General features: G+C 37.9%; 1 protein-coding gene across 21 annotated transcripts in view; it reads right to left on the bottom strand.

The window, feature by feature from the left end:
• Nucleotides 1–12,248, bottom strand: part of NRXN1 (neurexin 1) — a 1,385,770-nt gene that overhangs the window by 806,657 nt on the left and 566,865 nt on the right. For all 21 annotated transcript variants that reach the window (XM_027865387.1, XM_027865388.1, XM_027865392.1 and 18 more), the window contains one exon: nt 7,633–8,071. In XM_027865387.1, coding sequence (XP_027721188.1) covers nt 7,633–8,071 — 439 coding nt within the window. The remainder of the gene's footprint in view (nt 1–7,632; nt 8,072–12,248) is intronic.

Raw genomic sequence — 12,248 nt, 5'->3', positions numbered from 1 at the left:
ACACACACACACACACACACACACACACACACACACACACACACACACACCAGCCAGAAACCACAGGCAATAGGTAAAGGGATTCTTCCAGGAAAACAAATGCCAGAGTGACTAGAGATTGGTCAGATGTAGCCTGCTAGATTCTGTGTCTGGAAACAGCAAGGTAGTGGTATGCCTTGAGAAAGACCTAGAGTGATCAGAGAGCCCCAGGGAAAAGATCTTGAAAGCCTTGGGAAGCGGTAGCAGGTAGTGCCACAGCAACAAAAGTGGTGACCGCCAGTATGATGTAACTCAGTATGGTACAATAACCCTCAGACATCAGTGATCAGATGAGAGAAGTCTAGGCCAGGGGTGGGGAACCTGTGGCCTTGAGGCCACATGTGGCCCTCTAGATCCTCGGGTGTGACCTTTTGACAATCCCTTTAAGGATTTGCTTTATGAAGTTTGGATTCAGTCAAAAGGCTGTACCTGAGGACCTAGCAGGCCACATGTGATTCCCTGAAACTCTGTGCTGAAACTCCAGAGGGGGCTCTGAACTTCCAGCACTATGAACCTCAAAGACTCAAGGAAAACTAATTCCAGAAATTGGAGTTTAGTGCAAGAACCCAAAGGATCAAGGATAAGAGCAAGTAGGGCTAGCCCCTCCACTTAAGATCATAGCAGGGGGAAATGTCTGCCCCTGTTACAAAGCCTCACTTCAAGAACTACAGTTGAAGATATGAGAAAATAAAATAAAATACTGATCACTACCATTTATGAAAGGAGATAACCAAAATGGAAATATGTGTGAATAAAACAACATACTGACCATTACCATTTACAAATGAAGATACTAAAAACGTCATAACAACAACAAACAAAAACCCACAGGAGAAAAATGTATTTTCCACAAGGTCTAAATGAACATCTAGAAGAAATTAGGTGAGATGAAAAAAGAAAAAAAGAAATAAAAGTTTTAAAGAAAGAATTGGAAAAAGTATGATTACCTTATAAGAGAAAGTAGTAAACCTTATCCAAGAAATGCACTCTGAAAATTACACTAGGCCAATCAGAAATCAGTAGCTCCATGAGACAGAAAGAAATATCAGAAAAAATTGAAAAAAAAGTAAAATATAGACTAATGAAAATGACCCAGATCAGCAAGAACCAAGGTCAAAGGGTAAATGGAAAGACTCAACCAATCATTTCCTGAAAGGGAGAGCACATGAAAAAGTCCCAGGAACATAATGTCCAAAATCCAGAATTCACATGTCAACAAATAATACTGCAAGCATCCAAAAAAAAAAAACAAACCCAAAACAAAACATGCAAGTACTACCGAATGTCAGTCAAGAATTACACAAGGCCTGGAAGTTTCAACTATTAGAAAAAAAGGAAATCTTGGAATATTATGTTCCAAAAAGTTTGCAACTGTTAAAGAAAAAGAACAATATTAATAACAAACTCTGCAATTTAGGTTCAAGTCTGGCAGAAACAATATAAAATCTGAACTATTTCTAGCTTGGAGAGGAGAGAGAAATCTCTAAATTGGCAGAATACTCTTATGTTTTCTAACATGAATCTGCCCTAACACAATTTGAGACAACATTTAATGAAAAAGGAAAAACTTATACTGTAGTAAACAAACAAACAAACAAAAACAACAACAACCCAGAAACACTCCAAAATAGTGACCAGTTCCTTCCTGAGTCATTTCCTATCAGGTGTTCCTTCCTGAATTTCAAAAGAGGATTGACATGGACCTTATCTGGGTCATAACACTAATCATTCCAAATGATGGGATACAATCATCTTATCTGACAAGAATTAAATTTGTACATCTTACTTATATCATCTCAAAGGAAAGCCTTTACATTTGTAGTTCCCATTTTCCTAAAGGGAAAAATCTAGAAAGAGTTTAGTGATTTAATATTTCTTAATATTTCTAGAGAAGCCAAAAGGATTAAAAAAATTATGCTTCGATATAATCGAATGACTTCTATTGCAAAAATGAGTCTAATACTACTGGGAGCTGGGAGTGGGGAGGAATACTCCTTTAATGGAAGAAAAGACTTTCTGATGAAAAACCCAAACTAAGTAGGAACTTTGAAATACAAACCCCAAAATTCAGAGAAACCTAGAAAAGTAAATTTTTTGAGCAATTGGATAGAACTGTATTATCTGTTATGATTGGAGTATATAAAAAGATCATATGAACATAGAATAAGGGGTGAAGAAAGAGGGCTTCAGATGAAACTCATTCTTAACTGAAACAAGCAAAGCAGTATTACATACATGCACACAGTTTGGTATGGAAATAAATCAAAATCAATGGGGAAATAAGGAGGAGTTGGGAGACTTAATGGGGAGAATAATGTGGGAAGAGCATAGTCATAAGCATAACAAAATTTGATATACTGAAGTGGGAATTAAAAGGAGGAAGAAATATTTTTTTTTAAAAGAAACTAGAATTTAAGAGGGTTCCTTAGATTACTTCTTAAAGAGTGGGAGAATGGCTGAAAAAATTGCGGCTTATGAATGTAATGGAGCATTTTGCACCATAAGAAATAACACACACAAAAAAAAAGGTGATCTTAGAATCCTGGCTAATACAAACTGATGCAGAGTGAAATGAACAGAACTAGGAACATAATAAACATAAAATAACTTTGAAAGACTTAGCTCTAATCAATATAACGACCAAGCATGTATCCAGATGAGCAAAGATGACATGTATTTATCTATCTACAGAGGGAGAGGTCATGGATACAAAGTCCAGACACACATATTTTTGGAGATGAATACTGTATGGTTCTGTTTCACTTAACTTTACTTGTTACAATCCCCCCACCCCATCTCCTACTGACGGGGGTTTTGGCCCAAGTCGAGATCCTCACCCCTTGACCCAAAGGGAATCTGGTTCTACAGGCCCCAGCTCCTTATTTCCGTTTGAAAGCTTTAGCCTTACTTTTTGATCTTATTCAGATGTGCCTTCCTCCCTAGCCCTAAAAAGAACCTGACTCCCATTTGTCTATGATTCCCAGAACACTCTTAAACTTTTAGATTCCTTATAGACTGTCTTTATTTCCCTTTGAAAGCCTTAGCCTTACCTTTTGATCTTATTCAGATGCACCTTTGACCCTAGCCCTAAAAAGAACCTGGCTCCCATTTGTCTATGGGTACCAGAAAAACCTTAAACTTTTAGGTTCCTGATCTACTCTCTTTATCTCCCTTTGAAAGCAAACTTCTACCTTCCAGTTCCCTTCATTATCTATTCCCATTGTTTATTCAATCTCTCAGACCTTCCGATCGGAATTCTCATCTAGACCCTTTTCCCAGCCCCCTCCTCTGGACACCCAAAGTTACTTTAGTGTATTTAAGATCCACCTGGCCCCCATTCAGATGCTGAGATTTTCTCATGCCCAAAAGGCTGAGACTCTCATGCCCACTTGTCCCTAAGGGTGTTACTAATGTTTGGGTTCCTTAGGAGTCTGGACTATATGTTTTATCTCTAATAAACTTTTTTCTTTAGCTAGAAGAAGATTTGAGTTGAATTCTTTCAGGCAGGGTCCGGCACCACAGTCTTGGGGTCTGTTCGAGCACCCCAAAACCTCTAGACCTCTTCACTATTTCGTCTCAGTTTTTCATTGGAAGGGGGCAAAGTTAAGTGAGGTCAGCTTGGCAACAGAGATTCCAAAAAGAAAAAAAGTGGGTCCCTGCAACATTTAAAAAATGCGTTGAAGAGAGAGGAAGTTCAAAAGAAAACACAAACAAGTATTGAAAGTAATGTGTAGAATATGTTGTTTAATTGTTTCATTTGTGTCTGACTCTTTGTGACCCCATTTAGGGTTTTCTGGGCAAGAATACTGGAGTGATTTTGCATTTCCTTCTCCAGCTCATTTTACAGATGAGGAAATTGAGGCAAATTAAGTTAAGGGCCTTGCCCAGAGTCACATAGTTATCAAGAGTCTGAAGCCAGATTTGAACTCAGGAACATGAATCTTCCTGACTCAAGGCCTGGCACTGTATCCACTGTGCCACTCAGCTACCCATGTATTATTTACTTGATAAAAAAAAAAGTAAGAGGTAGGTTCAATTTCATATAAAATTCTACGTTTATGTTATGTTCTCTGCATGTAAATGCTCCTTCTTGAAGTTTATGTTCAGAATTTTAAAAAAATAGTCATCTTGGTATAGAGAAAGTGCTGTGCTTAGAATCAGGAAGGCCTGGGTTAAAATTTTACCCCTGATATTCACTAGGTACCTGACCTGGGAAAGGTCTTTATCTTATCAGTGCCTCAGGCAACTTCTTAGAGTGTGGTTACTAAATTATATATCTGCTAAGATCTTATTTAGCTCCCATCTCTGAAATTTCCCTCCATGATGTATTTAAGACAATGGATAAAAAAAGAAACTATTATTTCAATTAGGCAAACCCTAATAAGAAGGTGATTTAATTCATGTGGTAATGGGAGGGGTGGGGCATGAAAGAAATGAAAGAAAAGATTGCAAAAAAAAAAAGCCAGCCCTCAAACCAAAAGAAAATTTGAGAAATATAAGGGAGGGTGGATTGTTATTAACTTATATGTTACTAAATAATATGCCCTCAAAGTGAATGTAAATCAAGGAGGTAATTCTGTTTTGGGAGGTTTGGTGAAAAGAACCACTAGAATAAGTCACTTGTGCCCACAAGAACACCCTTGATATAAAAAGGAATTATGGTTTTATTATGATTAGTTGAGATTGTTATTCACTATATATATTTTAAGGAGCAAAAGGTAATCACTTTTTGACTCTACTCTTTATAAAATCTAGGCAAATATTTTTCACATTAATGCTGATTTACCATGCCACTAGCTTGAACACAATATCTGAACCAAATGCCATTAATTAACATTTCTAAAGTTGAGTATTTTAAAATCAATGCTTCTAGTGCTCAAGCATAGATTGAATAGTGACCTTCCTTGCCAAAATTCATATTTTGGCTAGTTGGATACCATTGAGATTTTTACTTTGTTGAGACTGAAGAGGTTTAGAGGTTTTGGGGTGCTCCTAGATACACAGAGGCATCCCAAGATCGTGGCACCAGGTCTGCCTGAATGAATTCAACCCAAATCTTCTTCCAGCCAGAGAAATAGTTTATTAAAGATAAAGCATATAGGCCAGACTCCCAAGGAACCCAAACATCAGTGACACCTGTAAGGGCATGAAAGTCTCAGCCTCTAGGTGTGAGAGGTTCTCAGCATCTAAATGGGGGCTAAGGTGGATCTTAAGCCAGGTGACATCAGCCATAAGTCAAATATTTTATATATATATACATATATATATGTGTGTGTGTGTGTGTGTGTGTGTGTAAGCACTTATGCATATACACATTGTGCATATATGTATATGTGTGTATGTATATATTACCAGGTAGTTAATCTTCTGGCAGTGGTAAGCTTTTCTCTACTAAAGTAGGCTCATCCTCACATGGCAGTCTATCTCCAAGAGTGCCCTCCAAGGGCATGAGAAAAGTTTAGCCTCTGAATGGGGGAGGTCAGGTGACGCCAGTAAGGACAAGAGGGCATGAGAGCCTCAGCCTCTAGGTGTGAGAACAGTTCAGCCTCTGAATGGGGGCAAAGGTGGATCTTAAATACAGTAAAAAACTGTGGGAGGGATCTAGGAGTGGCCAAGTAGTTTGGGGTGATGGGAGAAAGGGCCTAGGGAGATCTGGATGGGAGTGGCTAGTAATTAGCCTAGCTAGGATTAAGGGTGGGAAATGTCCAGGGGCCATAGGAAGGTAAAACAATGGAGGGGAGATTGGGTGTAGCCACAATGAAAGGCCAGTTGATGGGGGGAGGTGGTTGGGAAAAAGAGTCTAGGTAAGAATTCCAATTGGAAGGTCTGAGAGATTGAACAGACAATGGGAATAGATAATGAAGGGAACTGGAAGGTAGAAGTTTGCTTTCAAAGGGAGATAAAGAGAGCTTTCAAAGGGAAATAAAGGGAGTTTCTAAAAGTTTAAGGTTTTTTCTGGACTGATAAACAAACTGGAGCCTGGTTCTTTTTAGGGCTATGGAAGAAGGCGCATCTATTCAGATCTTATTCAAGATCTCGAGGCTGAGGCTTTGGAAGGGCAAAGGTCTTGGCTTCTGAAACTTAATGAAACTCTCATCAAGACCATTTCTCCAGGTATGGCTCAGACCATTTATAGTGGAATAATCAAGATGGGCTCTGAGGGAAAAAAAAAAGAAAAGTTTTGTATTCTACCTCACAGCCTCCTTGTCTTTGCAATTTTCCTCAAACTCCTGAAACCTGGTTTCCTATCCCTTTCTTAATCAGTGATCCGTAGCACCTTTCAGGAAGAAAGTGGATTAGAGCTCTGAAATCCAAAGTCATTAATACCTTGCTCTGAATGAGTTCAATGACTTGCTCCTCCTAGGAACATTTAGTTTTAAAAATCAACCACAGGAATAGGAACTTCAAAAACAAAAACAAAAACTAAATCTTTGAAATTTCAGAAACCTTCAGCCTTGGATGAGAGGGACATTTTGGGAGGTTCTCCAGTCATCTCCAAAATGTCAGCTATGTCAATGGAAACCAAGTGGACTAGTATACAGGTGGTATAACAATTTAAGTATCTTCTCCATGTGACTTTCACCTCGATGCTCTCCCTCCTCACTTCTCTCTCTTGGAAGCCACAGTTCCCTTCAAGACTCAACCCAAGTGCTACTTTATCCAAGAGGTATTCTCTGCTTCATCTGTTTATTAGTGTAAACCCACACACATTGTATTCACCCTAGGAGAATGTAAAGTTCTTGATGGCATAGTGCTAAGCATATACTAGGTACTTAGTAGATTCTGGATTGATTGAATAACCATTGAAAACAGGAGAAAAGACTATTTGTGGAAAACCTGGTTCATTTAAAAAAAAATAGACATAGTCTTCTTAGACTCTAGGACAATATAACTCATCGCCTGAGACCATAAAGCACAAAATGGAAATCTGGCAATTGTCTGGTTAACGGAATGCTTCTTGATAATGGTATCAAGTCTTAAAACACTTTTTTTTTGGTGGGGGAGGGAAGCCATTTTCTCATTTAATTGGTTTAGCAAGTCTACAATTATCAAATTAAATGAAAATAGCATAGGACCACACATCAGTAAGTACTTTGACACCTTTTTAGGGCCTTGTAAATCACATGGCACAGTTGCCATTCAATCAGTCTATGCCTAAAGGCAACTTTGGTCAAAATGTTTACTGTATCACAGGGGTGACAATCTCTGGGCAATTTTATTTTTATCTTCTTCGCAAGATGCTATTTCAGCTACTTCAAAATGAAATAATGTAAGTAATAATCAGCAGCTAAGGGACTCTCAGTTCTGCAAAAAAAAAAAAGTTGAGATAAATATTCTTCTAATATGTAGTCCCTGATTATGCAAAAGGAGTGTTCAGTAAAAAAGAAGGCTTTAGAAAATGTTCACTTTGGGTTTGGTACCCAAACAGGATGATGAAGAAACTCCTGATTCTTTCAATCATGTTATAGCCTGAATATTAATGGAAATTTTTTACCCTAAAGTTATAAATACAAGAAATCCTCAATATCTCCTTGTTTTAATTCTTAGTAAAAGGGAAGCACAACAAAGAGTATGAAAAAATTAGAAAATTACCTGACCGTCCATCTCTCTGAAAGTCCACATGATACCATTCTCCATCATTCACCTTCTTTTGCAAAGCTTTTATTTTGATAGTACCTGATCCCATATCCAACAATAGGTAGAGATGGCCATCCAGCATTTCAATAGCAAAGAAGTCAACTTTTACCATTTGGGGGTTTTTGGCATCCTTTTGGTGTCTTGGCTTGCCGTGGCTAAAGAGGATAAGCCCATTAGGTTCTGTGGTGCGGAAGTCAAATGATATGGAGCCTGTTTTCTTGGCGTTCCATTTTGGGAGAGAGATGAAAGACTCTGGTGTCTCAAAGGTGATTGGGTCCAATGTTGCGACATTCTCACATTTAAACGCCACTACTCCATGTATCTTCATCTTAGGATCTCCTTGTTTGGCAAGCCGAGATAATTCCAACCTGACATCATTATTTTTATATACAACCTGTAAGCAAAGGATAGTCATGAGAAAGAGTTACCAGTCATTTACCATTTGAAATTCACTAGGCCAGTGAAATATGTATTTGTACAGTTAACCCTTCCGAGGGCTAGTTAGCTTACAGGGACAGGTATGCCTAAGGAATGAATCTCTCTGTTGGTGGAATTCTAGACCCCTTTGGACCTGGAGTTAGAAACATCCTGAATGTATATGGTACAGCTGTCTTCCTTGCTAATAAACTTACTGCATCAACCCATTCAATAATAACTGTATCCAATTAACTTAATTCAAATAGCATGTACACACCCACCCACCCACACACACACACTCATACACACACACACACAAGCCCCTCGAATTAACTCAAACAATTTGAACAAATCTGCTTATAATTTATGTTATTGTTCTTAAATTGGCATTGCAGCCTTTATTGTTTAAAAGCCTTCTTTGCATATTTTATTTATCTGCTGTTAGTCATTAAGTTGTCTGTTCCTTTGAGCAACACCTCCCCAAGATTTTTCCTCACTTACAAGTGTTCAACTTATGCATTTTTGAGTCCCAAATACATTAAGGTCAACCACTACCAAAAATCATTTCCCCTAAAAAGCAGGTGCTTTACTGAGTACAATGAGGATGTTAGATTTATAACAGAATCACATTGGAGAAGCAATATTGAAGTAGCAGATAGCTTGGATTTTCTGAGAAACATTGTAACATTATATCAACAATGCAAAACACTAGGTGGATATTTTTGCATTAATATCTGCTTGAATAATGTTAGATAAATCAATGATGGTTCCCTGTAAATCCAATCAACCTGTGTCACAGGTGTTCTATGTCACATTCAATATACACAAATACCAGGCAAAAATCTGCTTTGTACTGCCCAGTTTTCAAGGAGCTAAATCTCAGTTTACCATGAGCAAGTGTGGTACATTTCAGAATGATGGCATCTTGTGTTTTCATTGCTTTTTGGATGCCAGATAAAACAATCCTACTTATTGTCATGTGCAAAGCTGTTCTCTGCCTTTTATTATAACTAAGTCAAAAAAATGATTAGGCAGAGTAGAGAACAACCTTGTTCCTCAGATTTCTCAGAATAGCTGTAAGGGACTTTTGAAGCAATTTAGTCCCACCTCACAATTTTGCAGATGAGGATATTTGAGACCAGAAAAAGGAGGGGAAGTGATTTGCCCAATGTCTCACATGGGGTAAATGGAAGAAATGGAATTTCAACACAGGCCTCTGGCTAAAAGTCAAGCACTTTTTGCACTTCTAGTAAAGACTTGGCAGAGACTTCAGTTTGCAACTAAAATTTCTGACTGTCTCACTATGAAGGAAACCTTCCTAGCCTCATCATCAGGGATAATTATAGAAAATGTGAATTATTTCATTCAATAAAACATGAACACTGAATAGTTTCTGGAAAAAATTAACCCCATGAGTCATAGCATGAGGGATTTCATTTAGACTAAAGGAAGGTTCTCTTTCAAGGGGAAGTCTTAGATTGTCAGAAAATTAATTCTACTTAGGGCATTTCTCTGAAGACCACTCTAGGAAATTAAAAAGTTGTAGAGAACTCACTTTAGTGCTACCTTTAGAACAAATTTCTCTGGGGATATATCAGGCTACTGCCAAGAAGATCTTCTGATGCCTCATTGTGGCAAAGACCAAGATTTCTTATTATCACTCTAACCCACTCTCCACATAGCTACCAAAGTGATTTTCCTGAAGTGCAAGTCAAACCATGTCATCACAGTAAACTTCAGTGGCTTCCCATTACCTCCACGATAAGATATAAACTCCTCTGTTTGGCATTCAAAGCTTTTCAAAACCTTGCAGCTGCTCCATGGTACTCTATAGTCCAGCCATATCGAACTACTTGTTGTTCTACTTGAAAGTCCATTTCTCTCATCTCTGTGCCTTCCTACTGTCTGTTCTGCATGTCTAATATACTCTTCCGCCTCACTTCCATTTCTTAAAATCCCTGGCCTGCTTTTGCACTCTACTCAAATGGTACCTTCTGTAGGAGGCCTTTTCTGGGCTGCCAGAACCTTTTCTTCTAAGGTTACCTTCCACCTACTTTGTATCTCAAATATATTTTTATGTATATAGGTTCTTACCTGTTAGAATCTAAGCTACTTGAGGGTAGAAAATCTCTCTCTTTTTTTTTTTTGCTTTTTCTTTGACTCACCAGTGCTAAGTACAGTGTCTAGGCCATAGTAAGCTCTTAATAAATACTTGCTTATTAATTGATTAATTTTCAATGACTAAGCCAGAATATTGCTAACTGGCAATTCGTACCAAAATGAAGATGTTTTGATTATGGGTTATTTGATACACTGTATTCCTGTAGTCCTAGGGCCAGGTCAGTTAATTTGGGAAGGCTTATTAATAGACTTGGCTACAAGATGATACATTTTTTTTTTTTGCTTAGATGAGCTCTCAAAGAGCATATACTCAGAGAGAGACAGAGATCCGCATTGTAAAGGATGAACTCACATAGATGAAATGAGAGATTGTTGAAGTATTTTTAACCTACATAATATTCATTACTTTGATTTTCACGAATTTTTCATAGAAACCAATATATGGAGTTGTCTTTAGGGCTCTTAGACAATATAGTTAATGTTTCTGATTTAGAAATGACTCATATATACATAAATTATGACATTCTGTTGCCCTACCCTGAACCTCCTCAGCCCAATACAAGAAATCTGCAATAAAACATAGTAAAAAAACAAAAAACAAACAACAAAAAAAAACAACAAACCTTTTAGAACCTTCTAAGACCAACTGAGATCAGCTACATTAAGAAAATAGAAATTTTGTTGGGAGACTGGAGAGAGGAAAGGTAGCTATCGTTGAACACTTTGGGAGGTAAACTGGCTGGCTTAGAGGGTGTAATGAAAATATGGTGGGCACCTAAAGCATAAAGACAAAGTCATGGGAGATTACAAAGGGTCCTGAAAGGAAAGGGAGGAGGGGCCAAAGAAAAAACTTTGCCTGTTTCTAAATTTTGCGAAAGGCCAGTCCTCTACTTAAGAGAAAAAGATGAAAACACATAGGTCACAGTTCCCAGGACCTAGAATTTAGGCTATTTCTATGATTTTGTTTCACTATGTTCTGTGTGAAGTAGACTTGCGGTCTAGTCTGGGAACTGATTCTACTCTTAGAACTTTCTTTCCCAAGGGATATGCATTCCAATTTCCAAACTACCAAAGCTGACGATGAACACTGGAGACAACTCATTACTGAGTTGGGGACCGTCAGTACTTTGGAAATTTTCTCACTTGCAAGTTTCCTTGGCACATATCTAAATCATTCCTAGAGTGACAGGCAGGAGGGGCTGAACTAAGTTCTCAGAGGGCAGACACTTTCCTAGAAGGCTGTCTTATTTGAGCACCATAATTCCTCTTTTTTCTGTCTCTCTCTCATCTTGTATTCTATCTGAAAAATCTCAAGGAGACTGGAAGCCAATTTAGGCTTAGGCTGTCATTAGTAAGCTGATAGCTCTCAAATTTATACTACTACTGCATCTCACCCAGATTTCATAATTATCTGACTTTTCCAAAGTAAGGCTGAAATTTAAAGTGAACTGATCATGGTTCAGTTAAAATAACATGGAGATGGTAGCACAAAGATTTGATAGAAGCAGACATTCTTTTTGCTTCTTCCATCTGAGGGTCTCAATTAAAAAAGATGGCTTCTTTAGTCCCAAAGAGTCATTTATACATTTTTCTTTCTGAGTGGCCTTAATATTGGATTATATTATTGCCATATAATGAATGTGTTACCTGGCCCCTTTCACAATCTGGTTCTTTTCTACCTTTCCCACCATTTCATATTACTCTACTTAATTTACTCTATATTCAAACCAAACTAACCTATTAGCTATTTCCCAAACTTGACATTCTATCTCCTTTCTCCATGCTTTTGCATAAGCTGTACACCATTCCTGGAATGCACTTTCCTCAGTTCAATCTTTTAGATTCTCTAGGTTCCTGGAAGGCTCGGCTCATGTGATATCTCCTCCAAGAGGACTCCTTCCTCAGGAGTTAGTGTCTTCTGAAATCACTTTGCCTGTTATCTGTGTAGTATCAATGCAGCAGAATGTAAGGTCCCTGAGGGCTGGGTTGCCTTTGTATTACTAATACATAGTATCATGAACTTATGGAATAAT

This window comes from Vombatus ursinus, unplaced genomic scaffold, assembly GCF_900497805.2.
Source record: "Vombatus ursinus unplaced genomic scaffold, bare-nosed wombat genome assembly UNPS02014778.1, whole genome shotgun sequence".
Classification (NCBI taxonomy): Eukaryota; Metazoa; Chordata; class Mammalia; order Diprotodontia; family Vombatidae; genus Vombatus; species Vombatus ursinus.
This window is presented reverse-complemented; position numbering and strand designations above follow the sequence as displayed.